Consider the following 25,393-nt stretch of genomic DNA (forward strand, 5'->3'; position numbering starts at 1 on the left):
CTTAGAAAGGAAACAAAAAACTATCTGACCGAAATGACAAATGTGCTTTGCTACATTTCCTGCCAGATTCAGCAACCCACAAGCGCGCCAACCAACACTGAAGAGAGTGCACAAGCATTTCCATAAAAACAGCCACTCTACCCAGGGGACAAGGTCCTCATTCGAAAAACAGTGAGAAAGTAGAAAGAGCCTCGGTTTTTTGGTACGTTTGAAGTAATCTTCCCAACACCCACAAGCAGTGAAGATAACAGAACGTCGTGCATGGATTCAGTACACTGATGTTCAACGCGATACCAGCAGCACGTTGGAAAGAGGAGGAGTAACTTGACGGGAAGTATAACCCAATTCACATTAACATTTTGTACTACAATAAGGTGTTACAGGAAACCCACAATGAAGATGGACGATGGATAAGGAAAAAGAAAAGGGGCTGGGATTAATGAGAAGAGTGGGGCAAAAGCAAAAAGTGCTATACTCTTCTACATCTTTGTTTTCTGTCTTCTTCTACTCTTCTGGTATTTAGCTCAGAAAGATAAACTGAGCCCATCAGCTGGTGGTGAGAGGTAAACACGCACAGATAGCCCCATTTCATGTTTAACATGCTTGTGCCAGATAGCCACATTTCGCACTTAACCTGATTGTGCCAGAGAGCTTCATTTCACACTTGACCCGAGTGCACCAGACAGCCTTATTCCACATTTAGCCTGACTGGGCTGACCGGATAGCCTTATTCCGCATTTATCCTGACAGTGCCAGATAGGCTTACTTCGCACTTGGCATGATTACGTCAGACAGCCTGATTCTGTAAAACAGCCTATCTTCAAATGTAACTTGACCAGGCCACATTACCACAGTTAGCATCTAGCCTGATTGTACCAGATAGCCGGGTTGGGCCTGATAGCCATAATTCAACTATCCTGGAAACTCAAATCTTGGTTGTCTCTCAAACTACTATGCTCTGAAACGTAGGTCTTTCTCCCCACTGTCCAGGAAACACTAATCTAGGTGTCTCTCATTAACTGCTATATTCTGAAGCTTAGACAACATTCTACAGAGTTAGCCAAACCCTCCCCCCAACCCACAAAGGCAAGCCTTGAATCCTATCAAGCCTGGGACCTCACAAACATAGCCCGTTCGCAAGCAAATCCAGTGGTAAGGTAAGGACTCACCGGCTACGTCCCCCAACAGCCCTCCTACCCCACAACCACCCCACATATCAAGCCAGAAGACCCTACAGCGCTAAACCAATACGACCATAATCACAAACGCAAGGAAGCCAAGAACTGTCACAATCCCAATCCATAAAATGTTGCTCCCGCCCCTGCAACAAAACGCAAACAAACTTCAAAAACCAACTTGGCCCTGAAGAACGCAATATGCCACGAAAAATTACAGGACCATGCAAAAGACAAACAGGAGAAGGAATAAGTCAAATGTTACACAGTTACAAAGGCGGAACACTACCCCCCCCCAAACACGTTTGACAACGGAGCAAACACCAGGAGAAGAGAAAAGTCTCAATACCTAACACCATACCTCGCGACTAGCCATTCACTAGAACACATCAACTCGACCAACGATGCAAGACAACGTACCGAAACTGCACAGAAAAAACAAACACCCAGAAGGAATAGGAACATAATCGACGACCTCACTCAACTCGGCGCCCTCACTCCATAAATCACAAAAACACAGGGACACCTCTTTCAACAAAATATAGAAGAGGAACTGGAAGAACGCAATACGTAACCTAGCAGACCTATTCAACGACGACCTAGATGCCACTGAACTACCAGAGCAACTTGGGAGAAAATCAACACAACAACCACAAGACAAAACAGACATTAAAAACCAAAAAAACCACACCAAAAAAAAAATCTGTGCAACTTAATCAACGCAAGATCAATGTCCAAACATGCCACTTAGATATACAACCTGCTATAAGAGGGCAGCATCAGCGTTCTATTCATCACAGAAGCATGGTTAGATGACAACTACAAAATCACACTCCACAGCTGCCTACCCAACAACTTCAAGTGCACACAGTTAAACAGGAAAGAAAAAAAGAAAAAAAGAAGGAGGTCTTGCAATAGCATTTAAGGAACACCTAAAAATAAAAACAGACAAACCACTAAACATCAAAAACTTTGAATCCCTAGTCCTTCACCTGACAGTAAATCCAAAAACAAACATAAAATTCAGACTGCTCTATAGACCACTGACATACGATGGAACTTAAGTTGACAACTTTGTAGAAGCCATAACCAACATAGCCATCCAACATGAGCATCTGATAATCCTCTTGGACTACAACATCTAGTTTGAGGAAGAAAGAGCAAACTCACAAAAACCACTAATTGAGCAACTAAAAACAATGAAACTCCAACAACTGGTTAAAAGGAGCAACACACAGCAGGACACACGCTTGACGCAATCTTCGCCAACAAAAACCTTATCACTACTGCACCACCAATACAGATACTCTGGAGCGACCACGTCATCATTCCATTTGTGATCAAGCTACCAATTAAAGCAGCCAAACTGCCGAATAAACCCGCAACTACCACAAAAAGAAACTGGAAGACCATCAAAGCAAGCAACTTAATAGAACAACTTGAACTCACAAAACCACTAACCTGGACGAAGCCGACCTCCACGGAAAAACACGGCTACTTCATAAATGGATTATGGAAACAATTGACTGTATCTCTCTGGAAAAACCATTCACCCCATCACGAAAGAGAGCAATGGCAAAATGTTTTACCCTCCTGGCTCAGTGTCATGAAAAGGAAGAACAAGAAGCCTGAACTAGAATGGAGGAAAGAATACAACCAGGAAAAAAGATCAAAATATCAAAGATAAATTCGATCTTACAATTCAAAAGGCCAAAAAGAAATACTTGGGACAACAGAAACACCCCAGCCACCAACACTCAAAAAGAACTGTTCAACATTATAAATGAAATGAGGAACCCACCGGGATGAAACAACACTGAGGGTACCTTCACAGACACTATGCAATGACCTTGCAGACCTCTTCAAAATCAGCAAAATCCATCAAATCATACAAAGCAGACCAGTCAACCAAAATACACAATCCAACCACAACCGTGGAACCACAGAATAAACTCTTCCCACAAATATCAGTAGAGACATTTGTCAAGCTGGTAAGAAATAGCAATAACACAGGCTCCCCCATAGACCCCTGTCCTCCAGAAATCTACAAATCAATTCTCACACAGGGCGCACCACTGGAATGCTACAGAAACCTCTTTAACCTATTGCTCGTTACTGGGAGATTACCGCAGTCATTCAAATCGGCCCACATCAAACCACTCCTCAAGGACACAAGAGGTGACGTGGAAGACCTCTCCGACTACAGACCTATTTCAAACATCCCCTACCCAGCAAAACTGCTAGAAAGCTATATCTTCAAATTAACACAGGAACACAAAGAAAAACACCAGCTGCTGGACCAGGCAAAGGTCTGATTTAGCCCTGAAAGAGGAACAGAAACGCCACTCCCGTCTATCTGGGATGACCTAAAGACAAACACAGATTCCAACCCAAACTCAGCCCTGACACTACTCAACCTCTCTGCAGCATTCAACACGATCAACTATGAGATCCTCATCAAGAGAATAGAAGAAATAGGAATAACAGATTTAGCCCTACTATGGATTAAATCACTCCTAGCGACCAGAACGGAAACTGTCTGGATAAAACCCCTTAAAATCCATTCGTCGGGAAACTAACTGGAGTACCACAAGGGTCATCTCTATCCTCACTGTTCTTCAATATCTACCTGAACCCACTAATAAAGATCTTATGCAGATGGCACACTAATAGAAGAAGGACAAGAAGAGAACAACGCTGGGAGAATGTCTCAAAGAATGTCTCAAAGAACACTACGGCTGGATGACCACAAACAAACTCAACCCAGGCAAGACAGAAATTATGGGTATATCCAAAAACTTGGAAAATAACTATATCCCATGGCCCACAGAACTAGGAACAGCACCCACGCCATTGTAAATAGTCAAAAACCTCAGATTCCTAATGGACAACATGCTAACATTAGAACCACAAGTAAATGCAATAATCAAGAATCCTTCTTCCTTCTAAACTGGATAAACCGAATAGGGACCCTCCCCCACTTGTTCCATCATTTACATTGTAAAATAAGGAAGGCGGAGAGAACGGCGAGGACGGAACGATCGAGCCGGGATCAAGAGGTGTTCGGGGCGCCCCTATGAAAGCGATGGGAGATTTCTTTACAGATCTGCACACAAATTATCCCCGATCGACGTGCCCGGCCAGAGAACAAGGAGGCGAGGGTCCCAAAACGAGGCAGAGTGAGCCAAGATACGCAGACACGACGTCATTGGTTGCGTCAGTATACGGACGAATTGTGTCCTGAAAAGACAAATTGATTGATCATGTGAGTCGTGCCCCGATTCAAAAGTGATCCTGATATTGGTTGAGAGTTGATTTTGCAAAATCAAACACCCAGCGTAAGGTTGATTAGCTAAGGGTAAGGTTAAAACATGCCTGGGGTATTGTCCACCTTAGCGGGATTTTTCCGCTGCGGCGGACAATCTTTGGAAACTGACCAGGTTGCGCCACCTGTGGGAACGCCTGCGTACGAGATATATGTGAAGTATGGTGTGGGAGCAATAATGTTTTGTGAGATTTGGCATAGGCAAACCAGAAAGCAGGAAGATCTTCAGTGGCCGAACCATGGGAGTTTTGAGATGACGAGAATAGGTCATTTGGAGAAGGTATTGATGAAAAAGAAAACACGGCCTGCAGCATTTGATATCCTTAGGGACTGGAGAAGGGAAGCAATGCTTCGCTGGAAAAGTAGAGAGAAACATGCGCGCAGGCATAAGTCGAAAGCAGAGAGAGCAAAAGAAAAGGAAGAGGAGTGGAATGATAGTTTGAAAAAGTCAAATAGATGCGAGCAATTGAGCATAGAAAAGATATACCCACAACGCCAGTTGCATTCATCAGACGAATTAATAGATAAAATATTGACAGATTCAAAGCAAGGTCCGACGAGAGAGACTAAAACAAACGCGTCAGTGGCTATTGCTCAGCCCCCTCCTGTTGCTCAGCCCCTCCCAACTGTTCAAATCCTAACACAGGCACAGACCGCACACTTAGAGTCTCCTAGTAGCCAGTCAGGACCGCAACAGTCATTTCCCATTCTCGTTGTCCCATCTGCACCTCCCTCCCAAGAGATTGGTTCTGCCCTATCTGCCCCTCCCGTAATTGAACTTTTGATGAAAAAGAAGGGGCTGGACAGAGGGGATGTACGAGAGTAACTCGTAGTGCGATCAGTAAGGAAAGTAAGCGAGAGTTGCAAGAACAGACAGAGATGTATATAAACGGGAACAATGGGACGTCAGCACTGGCCTCGATGTATGATTTCAGAAGGAGCAACGAAAGACAGGTAGTGTTGGAATGCATGGGTGAATATTTAGTGGCGAGATGGAAGCAGTTTATTGGGAAGCTGCCTCTGCAACGACTGTTGGATTTGAACGCATTGGCACGTTGAAGAGGGAGGGATGAAGAGATAAGGGAACATGTAGACCGACTTTTTGAGCTCAAGAATGAACTTGATAATGAATCTGCTGAAATGTTTACCACACCTGGGTATAGGAGTAGCGATATTAGGAGAGATAGAACTGAAATTAACGGTAAATGTAAGAACATTTGGAAAAGTTATATCCATGCTTTAACATGGATAAACGAAAACACACATCCAGAAAACAAAGCCACTGACACAATATGTTTTAGAGGCAACTTAACAATAATGCTGGGGATGAATACCAGCTGCAGGAGGACAATAGACATTGCGGCAAGGGGGACGCTGCTTTGATTGACACTTTGTGGGCGTGCGGAGCAAGATAATACACCCAACTACCACCAGATTGGAAGGGAATTTGTGCGCTGGTGACTTCATAGACCACGCTCAATGGGCTATATACGGCTAAGGAAAAAACGGCAGCAGAAAAACAAATGAACCAACATCAGGTAACAAGGAAGAAAAGGTTCAGTAGCAACTATATCTCGGCAAAGTCCACCAGGAGCTTAGAAAACATTCCATCTCATTTGAAACTATTCAGTTCAGCATCTATTTTCTTTACTTCACTTCTGGTACCTGGGGTGCTAGCTGCAGCCAATGCAAAATGGCTGCATATCACCCGCTACAAACTGCTCCAACTGGCAAATGCAACTGAAACTGAAAACGGACTCAACCTGGTGCATGAAGAACTACGGGCTCTATGGTTGGTGACCCTCGAAAACCGTTTTGTTCTCAATCTTATGACAGCAATGGAGGGAGGGGTGTGTCATAAAACAGGGAGGTCATGCTGTACCACAATTCCGACCAATGAAACAATCACAGAGGCGGTAGAGAAAAGAAGAACAATACACGAGAGAATGACGAAAGGGGAGCAAGACATCAGTATCCTGGTTGGATTCATTGTTCGCCTGGGCAGAGTAGGAGCCGCTTCCAGGTAAGTCTCATATTAAGCAAGGCTAAACCTAGCTCGAAGCAGATCACTGAAGTCGGAATTCCATTAGGTAGGGATAAGACGTTTCTCGACAAAAAGGCTTCTAATTTTGACAGATCGAAATAATACAAAAGGTGGTAAATTTCTAGACCGTAGATGGGGGGATGTTCCATATCTATTGTTGAAATGTTTAAATGGGTCATTAATTGACAAGCTTTTTTTAGGTAATTAATTTATATTTCTTTGTTTGGTCTTGCAGTAAATGTAGAGCATGCTCACTTCCTGTCACTCTCCATTGCATCCCCCACTTTTTTTTTTTCCAAGGACTTGTGCCCCGTGATGAAAGGGACCCACATTTATGCCTTTAGCATGTGGAAACCAGAAGATCTTGGAGACATTTCTGTAACGCTCACCTGGTTCCCACGGGGGTGTTGGTCTAGTCTGGATTGCTGTGGCCTCTTCTAGCGTGATGCACAGGACCCGGAACACCGATTGGACAGGACCTCCAAATCGTGCTTGCCTGGCCCGTAGGAATATCCTTCTGTAGATGAGAAAGGGGATTAACAGTCTGCAGAATAGTGTGCTAGCTCCCCCCTTTTCCCCTTCGTTCCTCTCTAACTTCCTCCAAACCCCGGTTTAAGCTCACCTTATGGTTTGGAAGGATGAACTCTCCATCCTGCTTCTGGTGCAGGGGCGCGCGTTCGTCCAGTTACTTCACTGGTTTTCAGAATGGCGCTGGCAAAATCCACTTGAATTTCCTGAGCGATGCGCCGTAAGTATGAAAGTTCAAAGTTCAAGTGAGGCCCCCTTTATGTTGTCTTTCTAACCTGTGATCTGTCCTTTATTTCAGGTGCAGAATGAAGGCGATGCGTCGAGGGGTTAAACTGCCGAGGTGAGTAGTGATGAGGGCGATCCCTCTAATTGTCCTTATCATTTCCCAGAAATGTCTCTTGTCCTTTACCCATAGGGGCCGGGGTACGGTACCTGCCAACGGGGCGGTGCCGACCCGAAATGTGGAAGAAAAGCCGGTAAGTATTATGGCTGTTAATCAGGCTTTCCTTCTGTGTTCCTTCTGCTCACCTTTTGTTTCTTCCTCTCTCCCCTAGGTGCAGAGATGTGGCGTCCGATGCTGACAGCCGCGATGGAGCCAGGAGATGTCTCGAGGACAGGTGAGTGAAGCGTGGCGCTGCAGCGAGCAACGCGATGCTTTTAAATGGAAGTCTTTCTTCAGGGATGCTGGCGAGAAGATTCCGGATGCAGGTAAGAAGTTTGAAATAGTCCTTGGTTTTCACCTTTCTCTTCTCTTCCTTCCTTGCAGGTCTTCCAGGTTCGAGGCGGGCGTGGCTGGAGTCCAGGAGCAGGAGCAGACACGGTGAGCGTTAAGCTGCAGGAAGCAGAACAACGCGAAGCATGAGCTGCTGTCTGGGCGTGGCTTAAATAGCCTCCAAAGAAGTCCCAGGTATGTATCCTTCCCCAACTAGGTATGTATCCTTCCCTGGCCACGCCCGAGTGGAAAAATAGTCCCTATGAAAAAATAGTCCCTTTCAGGTCTCGGGGAGGCCTGAAGCGTGCAGCATGGTCTGCATCAGGTAAGTGCACAAAACACCTCCCTTTAGGAGCCTGGCGCCAAAGGCGCCAGGACTGAGTCCAAAGAGCCCCTATAAGGGGCCGCTGGGCTTTTACCCGAGGGCATGATGCCTGCTTCCGGGGGTGCTGGGCCTGGCCTGGTGCTCCGGGGGTAGGCATCATGACATTTCTGGACCACTAGCCTAAGGTCAACTACAAGTTGACAAAGTGTACTTCCAAAAGGGTGGGGCAATCTCTGGTAAAACCTCTGTAATCTCTGTAATGAAGAATGTGCCAGCAGCTACTGGCCTGAACCGATTGGCATGGGGCATGTCCAACAGGAATTCCCACACTGCATTGAAAGTATTACAGCCAAACCTACAACCCCCGATTGCCATCTGTGCACATGATCAAATAGGCCACATGCCCAGTTTTACACATTATAGGTAAACTAAACAGAAGTGTAATTTCCCTAATTTCCACTTATTTTAAAACAAAAACAAAAATGCACCTTGTATTTCTAGGAATAACTAAGGCGAATCTGTTTCAATGGCAGGCACATTCATCGACTATGATATTACATGTTACTTGTTAATAGATTAAAGTGCATTGTAAACCTATGTATTTTGTTAATCTGTAGTACCAGAAATTGTTTTTCCTAAGAAAATGGTCAGAATTTTCTCAAATCAAAATGTCTTTACATGTGTTAAGTTTGCACTACAATTGCAGATTCAATATAAACATGTTTAGACATAGCAACAATGTCGCCCACACCAAAGAGCCCCATTCACAGAAGTACTTTATAATGGTGCAATCCCATTGAAAAACGTTCTGTGAATCAGGTCCATAGTCTTAATATTCTGAAATGAAATACAGGCCATTAAGTAATGTTTCAGTCTCACCCTTCAACAACTTTAGAAGATCTTGCCTCGTTTCCAGAAACTCTTCCTCGAACTACAAAAGAGTAAAAGAAGATTGAATGCAAGCGCTCGGATGTTGCATACTCCTTGAACAACATCGACAAACTTTAGTGCCTACAGGCTAAGCCCATAGAAATCATACAGGCAAACAAGAAAAGATATGCATGAGCATTACCCCGTTAATACATAAATATTTATTAAAAATAAGTTTATAAAAAGTAGAAAAACACATTACATAAACAAATTCATTATTCATATGGATGGTCCATAAAATGGATCGTTACTAAGATTGCCACTTAAACACTTGTCATTATTCCTTCATGCAACATCAATCCATTTAATCATATATACACGGCAGCAATATTTCACATATAACAAACGCAATACTGCCAACAATGTTTAGATTTCAACTGAGGAATCTGGTACTTTTTCTGAGGTGTACGATAAGAAAGGCAGAAGAAACCGAAATGCATGTTTTTTCGATTGATAACTCATCACACTGACACTTTCCTTTTCATCATAAAGTACAAGGGGGTTTTATGTCACCGGGAACTCTACACAAAGAAATAATTAAATGATTTTTAAACAGACTTCAAAAGGATGGCTGAGTGGAAGGCAAAGTCAACAGAACATAGAAACAAACATATATTCAATTACAAAATGTTTATTAATATCATAAAGATAAAAGCCATTGATCTGAATATTCTGCCCATAATTCATATAGGGCTTCTGCAGTGGATAAAGGGACACAAAGGGCCTCATTACAAGCATGGCGTTCCGGGAACTATGGTACCGGTAAACATGCCGGTACCGTAGTTCCCGGACCGCCATACTACGTGCTCTGCTTGCGGGTGCCGTTTCACCTGCCAGGTTTTTCCTGGCAGGTGTAACAGCACCTGCGAGCAGAGCACGTCAGATGCACCGACTGTTACGCTCACCTGGCTCCCACAGAGGTGTCGATCGGAACTGCACAGCTGCGGTCTCCACCAATGTGACGCGTAGGGCCGAGATGACAGACTGCACTGGCCCACCTAGCTTCGTTTGCTTGGCCCGTAGGAATATTCTTCTGCAAATGGAGAAAGGGAATTAACCACCCGTGGAGTTGAGCGTAAATCCCCCACCCCCGCTGTTCTCCCCACAGATCACCTTTGATGTCCCCTCTTATAGTCTCACCTGATGGTTTGAAAAGATGAGCTCTCCATCCTGCATTGAGCGAGGGGGCGCGTTGATAACCAGTTGCTTCACTGGCTCGAAGGAATTGGTGAGTTCCAGAACAATATTGACTCCGAGATTCCCGGCAAGACGCCGCAAGTATAAAGTTCGTAAGAGTTCAAATGCCTGACTTTCACTCTTGTCTGATTCCTTGCAGGTTGCAGCTTGACCCTAATGAAGAGTTCCTCGTGGCAACCGGTAGTATTCTGGTAAGGATTTGTATTTTCCAACACAGTTCGATAAAATAATGTCAATATGTAACCTGTTGCTTTCTCCCTTATTCAGGCGCTGAGAGAAAGTATGAAGTCTTGGGGAATACCACCTCCGGCAGTAAAATCAGGTAAGTCTATTGTGGTGAGGAGGGTTCACCTTGTTAGTCCCTTTGTTTCACCTTGCTGTCCTTTTGTTTCCCCTTAGGGGCCAGGGTTCGGCGAAGATGCAGTGGAAGCTGCGCCGACCCATGAAGAGGAATAGTACCCCCGGTGGTAAAATCAGGTAAGTCTATGGGGGGGTAACTAATATTCCTCTGTGTATTCCCTTGGCTCACCTTGCTGTTCTTGTCTTCTCCTTAGGTGCCCGAGTGTGGCGGGAACATGCAGGAGGATGCGATGGAATGTGAAGATAACTTCTTTCTTCCAGCTCGAAGGCGCGATGGATTGGGAATTCAGGTAAGGATTAAAAGGTATTGCTCTTGTTCTAACCTTTTCTCCTTCTTTCTCCCTTTTTCTAGGAGCTCCAAACTCAAGGCGGGCGTGGCAGAAGGCTGGATGCAGACTTGCAGGCACGGTGAGCGTTACGCTGCTGGATGCAAAATAACGCGAAGCATGTGCTGCTCTTCGGGCATGGTTTAAATAGCCTCCAAAGTAGTCCCAGGTAAGTATTCCTTCCCTATGGCGCCAGGACTGACTCTCCATATGAGCCTGGCGTCATAGGCACCAGGACTGGACCCAAATAGCCCCTAGCAGGGGTTGTTGGGCTTGCTTAGAATAGCTTGATGCCTGCTTCCGGGGTTGCTGGGCGTGGCCTGGGTCCCCGGGGGTAGGCATCATGACACCGACACAACTCTGAATGTGCCGGTGCATCTGACGTCCCTATCCCCATGCAGCCCCGTGGAGCAGAATGGGGATGGGGAGGCCCTTGATTCCAGCACCCACAAATGGGCAATTACCGGGTCCGCCGAGCTCGGCAAGACCCGGTTCTTGCCCATTCGCAGGTGCCGGAAAAAATGCAACTCCGGCGGCTGCCGTGCCATTTTTAACAGCACGGCTACCGCCAGAGTTGTAATGAGGCCCAAAGTTTCTAATGCCAAAACTTTCCACAGTGTAAAGCTGTTATGCAAACTAGTAAAGAGAAAATATCCCAAGTTGAGACTGCGCCCAGTTTTTTCAACAAGCGTTTTATTATATTGATGCCCTTAGTGATGACACGCGTTTTCGTTCCCTCTTGGACCTTTCTCAGATCAGGGCTGATGTTATGTATCAATCAAAAGAAATCATCACAAAATTATAAAGATATTTTCAAAATCAAATGAAAGCAAAATTAAAAGATGACAAATGTTCATTCACATGTTTTACCAGTTTTTGACAGTAATTGATGGATTAAAGCAAACCATAAAAAATAACAGTTATTAAATCAAAGTAAACCAAAATGCCAGACAAAAAACAGAGTGGGGAATAGGGAGGAATAGTGGGGGTCAAGAGATAGGCAAAACCACATTTTCATTAGTCAATGTTACATGTTGTGTCGCATAGGAAATCAAGGAAATTTGGATTCAAGTTATCTTTACGTTATTTTCATCTACTGCCCCTTATGGGTTAAAGCAAATAGTAGTCTCTCTTCGAGACTCGGGTTAGATCCTTTCAAAAAATTACAAATCACACAAAGTTGTCACCTCCAATTATGTGTGCAAGATCTCCATAGGTATCACCGAATATTGCGAAATAGTAATTCTATAAATCACCAAGGTAGGTGTGTTTCTTTTCATTCTTAAGCGTTGAATTGTCGTAAGGATGTTCATAAGTCTCCATTACTTTGAGTGCCTAATTAATAGTACTGTGCGTTATCCATACATTTCATACCTACATTTATGAGAAAGTAATGCCCTTATTCCTTTTATAAATACTCATTATGGTTTTCAAGTCATTCTTAACTGACTGTGTATTCTGGCTTTTATAAATGTTCTAATAAGGAAACCCGTGCGCGCGAAAAACACTGTGCACGGCAAGACAATAATGCTGCTGAGCGTTTATATCTTGGTCCCAAAGTCACTGCAGACATTTCTAACAAACGCAGCGTGTGCTACACTTGCAGGACGGTCTCTTACCTGACAACTTTGTACTCGCGTCTAATCGCGTGCCACGGATTCTCCTGAGGGGCCAGCGATCGGCGCCAAGTCCCTCATTATTGTGTTCGTGTTGTCATGGAAACAGATCCTAGCCCTGGTCCGTTTTCTAATTGTGTGACAGCATTTCACCTATGCTCTCGTGGCAGCCAATTTAAGCTAGTGTTTTTAAAGTTACTCTGGTGTATTTCGGGCATGTTTTCTATTAAATTTAATTCACCATAACTTTTGATGTATTTTCAGAAATTACTAAAACTTACTATGCCATGTACTACATCATTCCGAGATTAAATTGACAGTGTTATATACTTACGAAACTTTTTAAGACACCCGTATTTTTTACAATTACGTAATGGTTGCATGCATGTTAATCCTGGGTTCTAGTCTCATTTAATGGATTATTAATGAGACAAATAACCACTTAGGGTTCACTGTCTAATATAATTTGTGTAACTATTGTCACTTACTATGAGTGCCAGTCGGAGCATTACAATTCTCATATGAAGATACAATGCTAGAGTGCCATACTGAAACCTGTTCAGAGAGATAGGTACAAGTATACACATTACAATATATTCGTGGTAGTTAATTTGGACAAATAAGGTTGTGAAAGAGAAAAGGGTCCTCTATAGAAAGGACACCATTTCATTGTCCGTGTTTAATCCAAGTACTGTAGGGTTCAGTTTGCAAATTATTCTCGCTTCCGCTTGTCTTAGTTTCTTTTCTTTATTTCCACCTCTTCTGCCTAGTGAGATCTTCTCATGGCCAATAAATCGTAATTCAGCTTTATTAGCCATCTGATGTTTTTCCTGCCAATGGTAGTCTTGGATCTTGACTGCCAATTTTGGCAAGATGTTCTCTCACTCGTATCCTAAATTCTCTTATAGTGCTACCAATGTAGACCAAATTGCAAACACATAATTCCATACACTACATAGTTTGACCTGCAGTTGATTGGTTGTAGAATCTTCAGTGTTTTATTATTAGTGCCAGTAAATGTGTTCGTTTTGTTGTGTGCAAATTTGCACATTGTGCATGTACCACACTTTCTAAAACCATTTGCTTTAAGACAGTTTGTTGGTTCTTCCCCAGTCAGATCTGGTAAGTTCGATGGACTCAATTTGTTCTTTATGGTTGGTGCCTTTTTGTATATAATCCTTGGTTTATCGTCCACATTGTTCGCAATGTTCTCATCCATTTTGAGAAGGTGTCATTGTTTTGCTGGTATTTTGTACAAATTTCTGTGGTCACTAGTGTATTTGATGATAAATCCCATCGTTGGTTGCTCCATCCCTTTAGTCTTGGGTGTTAGTGTACGCTCTTGGGTTAGTATTAAGCTTTTTTTCCAATGCTCTTTTGACACATTGTTCTGTATACCCTCTTTCCAGAAACCTGGATGTTAAAAGAGTACATTCCTTCTCGAAGTGTTAATTTGTTTGGCAATTTCTTCTTGCTCTTATAAATTCACCTGTAGGTATGTTCAAAATTGTTGGTCTATAGTGGCAGCTCCCTGCGTGGAGAGTTGAATTCACTTCCGTTGGTTTCCGGTATGTTCGGGTTCTGATCGGATTGTGATCAATGTGTGAGATCGAGAAAATCTATGCTTGTCTCATTGCAGTTGCCCGTAAATTGTATTCCCATTTGATTTTGATTGATTCTGTCTTTAAAGTCTGTAAAGTCTGAGGTTGTACCTTTCCATATTATTAATACATCGTCGATGTATCTCATCCAATGCACAAGTTCTCTCTCATATGCGTTGTCTTTGTAGATGATTGTGTCTTCAAACATGCCCATAAAGATGTTAGCTAGAGCCGGGGCATATTTGGTGCCCATTGCTACGCCGTTTGTTTGTCTGAAAAAGTTATTGTCGAAGTTGAAGATATTACAAACTATACCAGTAGAAAAGAAGCCGAAGGGGAAAGAGGCTGTGACTCTCTGAATTGTATGAATATAACAAAATGCAGAAAATAGAGAATTTAGACAAATAAAAAAGACATTCATTTTATTTTTATTTTTTTTAATTTAAAATGGTATAGTTTAAACAAACATTTAATTTGAATTCATAAAAATATGCCTCTCGATCGACTGAACATTTCCATCTATTATTTTCTTGTGCAAGAAGAGTTCAACAATATTACAAAAGTGAGTTCTTCAAGTTGCAGACAAGAATGGGGAATAACAAAGTTGAGGGGAAAAAAAAGAATGGTGGAAATAATTTTCCTCAAGTTAGTCTATGGGTTTAGTTCTTTTGTAAGAGCCAAAATATTTGTGAGGAATTGAATGACTATATATCAATTTCTGTATTGGCCTCTTAGTATTTTTGTCCATTTAGAGTCTAGAATGGATTTAAGATACAGGGAAACTAAAGTGAATCTAATAAATTTGACCAAAGTGCATTGAATCTAAAGAACATAGAGTTAAAAATCAATTAAAGTGCATTAAGTCATTAAAATGCATTCAATCTGCAATACATTAAATCTGAAATCAATTGAGGTGCATTGCATCTTAAATCAATTTAAAGTATTTTTTATTTGACAGAAATGCTCTATTTTCTGCCAGTTGTTATATTCATACATACTGTCTTTCCTAACCGGAATCCTAAGAGATCTAGCAAATAGCAAGTAATGTCTTGTGGCTCAAACTCAAAAAACCTTTAAAGTTTGGAGTACACAGATGTAAGAAACTTGAACAAAGGACAGCAAATTATGCTCCGGACTGAATGCTTAGGCAGACTGAGAAAGATAATAGGTGACACTGCTTTCTTCCAATAAAGAGATGCACCGAGCAGAACAGGTGAAAAGCAGCAAATAATGAAATAATGAAACAATGGAAGGGGAGACCTGTTCCAATGGCCAAAGCCAGCCTCTGAGTTGGAGGGACGGGCAGACTATAGTACAGTTTTATAAGACAGGTTGTGAGTGGGTCCATGGAGGATTACCCAACAGCAAAGGCCTCTCCATGTAGTTGATGTATCTGCATGCACACTGTCAATTGTGCCTTTCTTTTCCCACTCTGACCTCGATAGAATAAACAGTCTCTATGCTTCCAAATGTCCAGAAGAAAGTCAGTAAAAATAAAAAAGTGAAACAAAGGGGTCAGTATTGCAAGGAACGAAATGGGTCACTTTCTAGGTGATGAACCGACTACAGATCCCAGCATAGCACGCAAACATGTATCTGCACCTGACCAGGACTATAGATAGATGCAGTAGGTGCATTGACCCACGCACTATCGACATCACACACCCATTGCACAGAGATAAGGAGACTTATAATTTCGCACAAAAGTGGCGCACGCGGCTGGCGCACAGTGTGCGCGTACGAATGTCTGCGCCACCCGCGTGCGCTAAAATCGATTTCCGCGCACATCGTATTCATGGATTTTAGCCTCCAAAACCAGCCGTGGTGCAGAGTGGCGCAGCGACCATGCAGCAGTGCCAGTTACGCCCCCAAGAACGCCCTCGCGCAAGGAAAAGCCATCAAAATTCCCAATTCAGCGCAAAGGGCTGCGCTAACCCTGGACCAGTTTACAGGTCTGCCAAACAGCAAACGCCAAGCGGGGAATGTGTATTACTGGGGTGTGCGTGAAGTTTCACACGCAAAAGGGCCTGTGTGAGTGGGGTACATGTATTACGGGGTGCGCGGGAAGTATCACACGCGATTGGCCTGGGTACGTGTATTTCAGGGGTGCGCGGGAAGTTTCACATGCGATTGGGCTTGGTACGTGTATTTCAGGGGTGCGCGGGGAAGTTTCACACGCGATTGGCCTGGGTACGTGTATTTCAGGGGTGCGCGGGGAATCCTACACGTTAATTGGCAGTGTGGGTCCTCCCAGGTGTCCCCTCTACCCCCTCCACGGCCCCTGCAGGCAGCCCATACCACAGGGGACTACCCTGCACCCCTGGTCATGTCCCGCAGGCGGCCCATCCACTATGGGCATGCCCCCCAGCCAAGCCACATGTCACGTTGCAATATGATCACCAACTCATGTCTCCCAGCACCCCCACCCCCACAGCAGTCAGGGGCACCTGCCAGCAGGCCCCCACCCATGTCCCCCTGCACCCCCACCCCCACAGCAGTCAGGGGCACCTGCCAGCAGGCCCCCACCCATGTCCCCCTGCACCCCCACCCCCCAGCAGCCAGTGGCACCTGCCAGCAGGCCCCCACTCATTTCCCCCAGCCAACACGTCATCACAATCCAGATCCCTGGCTCTTATGGCCACACAAATCCCACCCCACAGCACCCCAGTCCAAACACCCAATCAACCTTTACATCCACTCCAAATTGAAATCCCCCCATTACATGATAGATCACAAATAAGCAGTATGCGCATGAGTACAAGTCTGTCCGACCCACACAATGGCAACACATGACTGAGAAAACCCACATTGTGACATGCATGAAACCAATGAGAGAAGACCAAACATTGAAGTAAGAAACAAAAATGTAATCAAGTCAAAATGAAGGGAATGAAATAAAAACACACAATAATGCCAATAATAATGAAAATGCAGCATGTCCCAAAAAATGATAAATAAAAAAAATGCAAATCCAAATTAATCCAAATGAAAATGTGTCCAAAGTCACCGTCCAACAAAGCAAATACAAAGGGAAATAAAAGCGTAATATCCATTGCTCCATGGTGAAGAAAAATAAAGATGAAGGAGAAAAATCCACTGTAAAACTATGTTCAAATAGCAAATCCAGGGTCCATGAGCCCAACGACATAAATGAAACCTACAATGAAACCTACCTAATTACTAACTATATACAAAAATGTGGGGCATAGTCCATGCACCCCAAATGAAAGAAAAAAGAAATTAAACTTAACGCTAATGAACTATATACAATGGCGGCGGGCAAGTCTAACGGCTCACTTGTTGATGTCATGGGCCAGGGCATCATCGAACTCCTGTTCAATGTCTTGGAGGCGGGGCTGTTCTTTGGCCCCGAGGTCTCAAAGGGATCACGCCATGTCCATCTCCAACTCCCTGCGAATTCCCTCGAGGCACTCAGCCCGCCTTAGCGCCCTGCACATGGAGTTCTCCGCCCTGACCATCGTGAGCCGTGCCTCCTCCGCCACTCCACACCTATCTGCTGGCCCAACCACTGCCACACGGAAGACACTCCCATTCCAGGGTCCTCCTGCCCTCCGGCCGATGCCTGCCCCTCTGATGTAGATTGCCCCGAGCCATGATGCCTCCCACGTTGAGCCTGCCGCTGCCTCTGACGCAACTGCCTCTGCCAGCACGACGGCATCCAGGCTGATGGAATCCACTGATGCCGTCGTGCACGTGCCCTGCTCGATGATGCCAGCACATCCTCCATCTGCTGGGGTCCAGTTGCTGTGGTGACCACCCCTGCTGGACCTCCGACTCCCGACTGTGGCAGGGATGGGATCCACACCGAGCTGGCTGCGTTGGTCAGGGCAGGTCCACAGGGGTCCTGGTGGCATCTGGGCTGGAAGACGGCATGGAGAACGACTGGCGCATAGTCTCCACAGAGGAGGAGAGGGCCGCGCCAGAGTGGCCGACACATGTACAAAACCCCGACCATGGACACTCCCAACTGGGCCACGTTGGCACGCTGCTCTTCGTGATGAGGTGCGTGCTCCCCCCGGGATGCACGCACGTCATCACGAAAGTCACGCGTGCGCAACACGACACCAATCAGGACCTTCTCCATACAGCCAGGGGTACCCTCGTCCGCAGGTAGAGGAGTGTCAGATGACATGGACATCCCTCCTACCTGCGGACGGGCCTGGGATGGGGCATCCCTGCTGGTGCATGGTGGTGCAGTCACAGGGTCAGGGACAGTGACATGCACAGGCCCCTCCGCGGTGACCTGTGCTGCCTCCTGCCCTTGGCCCTGGACTGCACCACTTGCACCAGTTGTACCACCACCACCAGGCCCCATGTGCGGCACAGTAGCGGCCTCCTCCTCCTCTGTGGAAACCTCCAACCTGGATGGCTCCACACCGTCTTCCGCCGTTGCAAGCCCCTGTGGGGGCTCACCCACCCCTTCCGCTGCAGCCGTAGTGGCAGACGCAGCACCAGTCCCCTCACACCCGGACGATGGTAAATTCTGGGAGGGTGACTGGGCCTTGCGTCGCTGGCCAGTGGGGGCATCCACGCCACCTTGCTCCACAGCGCCGTCTCCGCCCTCTTCATCACTTGCTGCTGTGTAGAGGGAGACATAGAACACAAGCATCAGGGTACTGTACAATGGTCCACTAGACAGGAAGCAATAACAGATGAGTGGCACTGTCAAACATCACTTCCATCATGTCCCTCCACAACACATGGGTTAGTGCAGGCAAAACACATGCAGCAACAGGCATGGCGCAAGCCATGAACATTAGCATACATGTCCAAGGGACTCTTGAAACATACAATGCTGGTTTGAAACTCACATGCATCATGGGTCATGCCTATCACATGCACACACTTCACCCTAGTTTCATCCAGCTGGCCTCGTACACCCCAGACACAGTGGATACAAGGATGAGTAGGCTGCATCAGTGAATCTGAACATTATCACAGACGTGTCATGCATCCATGGCATTTCCAAGTCACAGACACGCAAGTCAGACACACAGACATGGACACCATACATGTCCATGACAGCAGCACCCACCTCTCACACCCCATCAATGTCCAATAACAGAGACAGGCATGCATTAAAGTGTGCATTCCCCATGCTGCTCCGCATGTTGCATTGTAACACATGCACCAACCATGTGGTTCACACATTTCTGGTCTCACATGCATGACCATGATGTCCCTGCAGACACACATACGTACATGGCCTATGTCACACATACAGGAAAGTATCAGACAACCAGCACCCTGCAACATGCCCTGTCTCACACAGCAATGCTTGGCCACTTACCGCTCAACTCCGGACGGGTCTGCCTCCGAAGGATCTGGGCGTGGAGTGCTGGGCCTACGCGTTCCAGGACCCTCATCTGGATGGTACTCATGCTGCCCCGCCTCCCCTCCACGAGGCGCCGGGCCTTATGCGCTAAGGGCCTTTGGTCCAATGGAATCGCGTGCGTGCGCTCACGCGCTAAGGGCCTGTCCTCGAATTACACGCTGACGTGCAATTTTTTCACGTGCCAAATCACTCCGTATCAAGCTGGCCACGCGAAAACACACAGAAGACCACGCTCCTGCCCTGAAGGCCATTTTCCTGCCCCCAAGAGCCCCGAGCACGCTCCCACCTGCCATCTGCTGCTGCCTGCCTGCCTGCCCATGTGCCCTGCTATTTGCTGCCTGCACATCAGCCATCTGCAGGGGTGCAGTTGCTGTGACCACCCCTGCTGGAACTGAAGACTCCCGACTGGGATACCATCGCTCCACAGCCCAGCCCCAGGACCCAGTTGCCCACCCACGCCTGCCTCTGGGGTTGCCATGTCGGGCACACCACCATCTGAGACCACTGGCAACCCCCAGCCAGAGAGGCAGAGGGCCACCAGCTTCACTGCCACCGAAGTTGGTGTCCTGGTGGAGCAAGTCCTGGGGCAGTATGATGCCCTCTTCGGAAGTTCGCGCACAGACAAGGAAGGACGGACCAGGATCTTGACGGACATCGTGACTGCCATCAACGCGGAGGGGGTGGCAGTCCGAAGATTCCAACATGTCAAGAAGCGCTGGGAGGACTTCAGGTCCAGGACCCTCAACAAGGCCCGGCACCCCTTAGCATCCGCTGCCTTCAAGAGGCGCCGGGCCACCTGTCGGAACATCAAATGAGGGTCCTGGAACGCATATCCCCAGCGCTCCACGTGCAGGTCCTTGAGAGGCAGACCCGTCTGGTGTCGAGCGGTAAGTGTACATGCATACTGATTGTAAGCTGTGCGTGTGGTGGTGTGTCAGTAGTGTGCAGGTTGCACATGTGGTTTTGTAGGGCCATGTATGGATGTGTATGTACAGGGCCGTGAGGCTAACACATGCGAGTCCTCTCATGTGTGAGACACATGGATGGTGCATGTGTGTGTAAGCTTGCATGCCAAATGCAGATGTGTGAGCACACATGCTTGAATGACTGTGTATGTAAGTTGGCATGGTTGCAGTGTCACACATGGATGTCGGTTCCAGCTGCATGTATCTGCACCGTGTACATGTGCATGTGTGTGTATTTCACAAGGGTGCAACAGTGATGCAACATGGATGGTTGGGACACTGATATGTAGAAGACTGATTGCCAGATTTGACATGGATGCCGATCTCATCACTGCGACAGTTGGTGGAGGTGTACACTTGCATGTAAGTGTGGTGGCGTGTGTGCATGTCTAGTGCACTCCCTGTGTTTCATGTGATGTCTGGCTCACCTTTGGCTGCTCATGCTGTTGTATGTGTATGGATGGTGCTGGCTCTTGCCATATGGCTGTGGAATTGCTCAGATGTGTGAGTTGACATGCTGTGTGTGTTGGGGATTGTGATGCCATGTCTGAAGTTTGACACTGCCACTCATGTGCAACTGGCATGAGTGTATCAGTCCATTGTACAGTGTCCTGATGCCTGTCTCCCATCTCTCCCTGTCTGCAGCATCAACTGATGAAGAGGGCGGAGAGGGTGCTGTGGAGCACAGCGGCGGGGATCACACCACCAGCCGGAGATGCAAGGCTCAGCTCCTCTCCCAGGTTGTGATCTCGTCAGGGAGTGAGGAGTCCGATGCCGCGTCCCAGGCGGCAGCTGCCGAGGGTAGGTCCAAGAGGTGGAGGTCGGAGTTGGACTCCTCGGCAGCTGAGACCCCACAGAGTCCGACGAAGGAAGATGACATGGAGTCATCCAGGTTGGTGGGGGGTTTGGTGGAGGAGGAGGCCGCGCAAGGGACAGACGGGGTCTGGAGGTGGGGATTCCACTGGTGCCAGTGGTGCAGTGCAGGGGCAGGGACAGGAGGCAGCATAGGCCGCCGCGGAGGTGCCTGTGTGTAATACTGTCCCCGATCCTGTGACTGCATCATCCCGCACCAGCAGGGATGCCTACGTCCAGACCCGTTTTCAGGGAGGGGATCCGCCTTACAACAACTGGCCTTCCTCTCCCTGCAGACGTGGCTATCCGGGACCGGGTTGAGCCTGTCCTGGGTGGGGTGGCATTGTGTCAACGGGACATGCGAGGTGACCTGCAGTCTTTTCATGGGGAGACTGCACGTCATCGCGAATGGCTCGTTGACCACGTCAGCCTACTGGGACAGGTCACTCAGGCTGGATTCCTCCATTTGCTGAACCTTGCTTCGACCCCCTCCTCACCTGAACCCCCTATGCGCCAGTCATCCTCCGTGCCATCTTCCCACCCATGTATCACCTGGGTACCCTGTGGAGCTGCCTCTGACCATGCGGCCAGGCTGGTGGAGGACACATCCCTGCCACAGTCGGGAGTCGGACGTCCAGCAGGGGTGGCCACCTCAACAACTGCACCCCAGCCGGAGAAGGATGTGCAGGCAGCAGGAGCCAGGGCACGAGCACAGGCACAGCAGCAACAAGGTGGGAGCCATGATGGCTTGGGGCCTTCGACATCGGAGGGGCAGGCATCGGCCGGAGGGCAGGGGGACCCAGGATGGGAAGTGTCTTCCGTGTGGCAGCGGTTAGGCCATGCTATAGATGCGGAGCGGCAGCGGGTGGAAGAGGCACGGCTCACGATGGTCAGGGCGGAGAACTCCATGCAAAGGGCTCTGAGGCGGGCCGAGTGCCTCGAGGCAATTTGCAGGGACCTGGAGGTCCAGGTGTCATCGTCCCTGCGAACCCTCGGGGCCTTAGAAGAGGACCGCCTCCGGCACATCGAGCAGGAGTTCGATGATGCCCTGGCCCGGGAAATCAGGAAGTGAGCCGTCGGACTAGCCCACTGCCATTGTATATAGTTAATTAGTGTTAGGTTTCCTTTTGGTTTTCATTTCATTTGGGGCGCTTGGACAATGCCCCACCTTTTTGTATATAGTTGTTCATTAGGTAGGGTTTTTGTAGGTTTCCTTTCAATGGTTGGGCTCATGGACCCTGGATTTGTACTTTGTATATAGTTCTACACTGGATTTCACTTCATTTAAGTTTCTTTTTTACCATGGATCAATGGATGTGTCTTATTTTTACATTTTGGATTTGGTTGGACGGACAGACTCTTTGGACCCATTTGCTTTTGGATTGATTTGGATTCTGGTTTCACACATTTTTTTTGAATATTTTGGACATGCAGCTTTTTCTTCATTTTTTCCATTATTGTGTGATTTATTTTTATTCATTTGGTTAATTATTGAATAGACATTTATTATATACTTTACTGATGTGGTCTTATCTCATTTGGTTTGTGCATGTCACAATGTTGATCTTTTCACAGTCATGTGTCACCATTGAGTGGGTCTGAGGGACATGTATTCAATGCCATGCTGGTTATGTATTTTCTATCATTACTTTGGGAATTCAATGTGGGGTGTTTGGACTGGGGTGGGATTTGGGTGGCCATGAGGGGCATGGGTCTGGAGTGTGATGACCTGTCGGGGGGGGGACATGTGTGGGGGCCTGCTGGCAGGTGCCCCTGACTGCTGGGGGGTGGGGGTGCTGGGGGACATGAGTGGGGGCATGCTGGCAGGTGCCCCTGACTGCTGGGGGGTGGGGGTGCAGGTGGACATGTGTGGGGGCCTGCTGGCAGGTGCCCCTGACTGCTGGGTGGTGGGGGTGCAGGGGGACATGTGTGGGGGCCTGCTGGCAGGTGCACCTGACTGCTGGGGGGTGGAGGTGCAGAGGGACATGTGTGGGGGCCTGCTGGCAGGTGCCCCTCAGTGCTGGGGGGTGGGGGTGCAAGGGGACATGAGTGGGACATGAGTGGGGGCCTGCTGGCAGGTGCCCTGCACTGCTGGGGGTGGGGGTGCAGGGGGACATGAGTGGGACATGAGTGGGGCCTGCTGGCAGGTGCCCCTCAGTGCTGGGGGCTGAGGGTGGAGGGGGATCATGCGTTGGTGATCAGTAGTGCAAGCTGACATGTGGCTTGCCTGGGGGGCATGCCCATGGTCGATGGGCTGCCTGCGGGACATGACCAGGGGTGCAGAGTAGTCCCCTCAGGTGTGGGCTGCCTGCAGGGGCCGTGGAGGGTGTAGAGCGAACACCTGGGAGGAGCCACACTGCCAATTGACATGTAGGACTCCACCTCACCCCCGAAATACATGTACCCCTTCCCGCGAACCCCAGATTTACACGTACCCAGGCCAATCGCGTGTGAAACTTCACGCGCACCCCCGAAATACACGCACATGCTATTTTTCACACTGCGGGTGTCCGTATTTGTCGCGTACCCCTTTGCACGTCATTTGTCCTAGAGGGCCACAGTATGGGACATTCATCAGAGCTGTATATATGTGCTTTTTGTTAGCGCACATTTTGGCGCACATTTTTTTCATGCGCAGGGACGCTACCGCCTGCCTTCATGTAGCGGACGTGTTTAGGCCTGTGCGCGTCTTTGCCCGTACGCTGGTTTGCCCTATTCGATTCCATGAATACGTGTTGTAGGCGAGCGTGTGGGCGTTCCGCGCACTTGCCTCCCGTACTTCCCCCGTGACGCCCACATTTTCACGCGTTGTTCCCCATTCTGCGTGTCACGCCCCGTGTTGTGCCTACTTTTGTTATGTGCGCCGCGCTATGTGCGCTTTCGCTGTGGCCGTAGCGCACGCCGTTAGATGACCTGTGCGCCGGCATGCGCCACACAGATTTTCAGCGCACATCCCAGATTTTACTCGCGCACGGACTTCCATGAATTGATGTGCGCGGGTTTCGCTGCGATTTTTGCACTTGCACTGCGATTTTCGCAGTTGCACTGCGATTCGCACGCTTGCGCAGGAATTTTCAGCGCACATTAATTCCATGAATCGGCCAGTAAATATTTACTATGCTTACTGTTGGCCCATTAGATGCATCTCACACCCCAATTCAGAGGGTATTTATTTTCACAAAGATGCTATTCGGAAGGTGTGAGCCATCTAAAAATGGATTAGAGCAGTTAGTCTCCGATTTGGTCTGGGGGAATATTGATAGGGGCAGGGCAGGTTCCTGTCCTCTGCCTTGTTGGTTTCGGTTGACTTAATGGGTTTTAAATGTAAATACATTGCTCTCAGGGGTGAGAAATTTGACAGGATGTTGCTGTAGCGCCGGCCCCTTTCGTATCGTTGCCACGAACAGAGAGCCACAGTAGAGTCCTGCCTTCTGCCTTTAACTTCCTCAATGTGGGAGGGCATAAACCCGCCCAAAGACGGTGACTGATGCCACCACTGCCTGCTCCTGTGAAAATGGAGAACTTTGCGAAAAAGGCCAGGAAAGACAGAAGGCTGAAAAGATTCAAGGATTTGTGAAAGAGCTCCAACACTGAGCGTTAGAGGAGCACACTTCGCAAAAAGCCCCAAAATTCTTAATTTCATTTGAATATGCTTTCATCATGTAAATGGAATCCGCATATTTCATGGGGAGGAGATCTAATATGGATGGGCAGGGAAGGGGAGTGGCAGTAAATCTCCTGACCTTCTACTCAAACCATCAAAACCAAAGGCCGTATTCCATGGTGACCTCTCCAGCCCCCACACTCCTGAAAGAAGACTTTTTCAGAGCTAGCTGATGCTAGAGCAAAGCTCAAGATGGAATCAACTGCAGAGAAAACCCCCAAAAATGCAGCCAGGAGCGGCACCATAGCCACCCTTCCCCACTCAGTTATTGAATGCCATCTTTCACTATTTCAGGAACTAGCAAGATGCTGGCTACCCTAAACGGCGACGAATCAGTGAGACCGTTAGCCCAACATAACAAATGCCTTTCCATTCACCTATAGACCAAGAAAAAACAGAAAATAAAAAATCTGCTCT

At 47.4% G+C, this 25,393-nt stretch overlaps 1 protein-coding gene across 4 annotated transcripts in view; it reads right to left on the reverse strand.

Annotated features, from left to right (window-relative positions):
* LOC138453356 (glutathione S-transferase-like) overlaps nucleotides 1-25,393 on the reverse strand; it is an 812,433-nt gene that overhangs the window by 552,425 nt on the left and 234,615 nt on the right. For all 4 annotated transcript variants that reach the window (XM_069606105.1, XM_069606107.1, XM_069606109.1 and 1 more), the window contains one exon: nucleotides 8,989-9,040. In XM_069606105.1, the coding sequence (XP_069462206.1) occupies nucleotides 8,989-9,040 (52 nt within the window). The remainder of the gene's footprint in view (nucleotides 1-8,988; nucleotides 9,041-25,393) is intronic.

The sequence above is a fragment of the Ambystoma mexicanum genome, chromosome 4p, assembly GCF_040938575.1.
Source record: "Ambystoma mexicanum isolate Mex_15411 chromosome 4p, UKY_AmexF1_1, whole genome shotgun sequence".
In the NCBI taxonomy this organism is placed as follows: Eukaryota; Metazoa; Chordata; class Amphibia; order Caudata; family Ambystomatidae; genus Ambystoma; species Ambystoma mexicanum.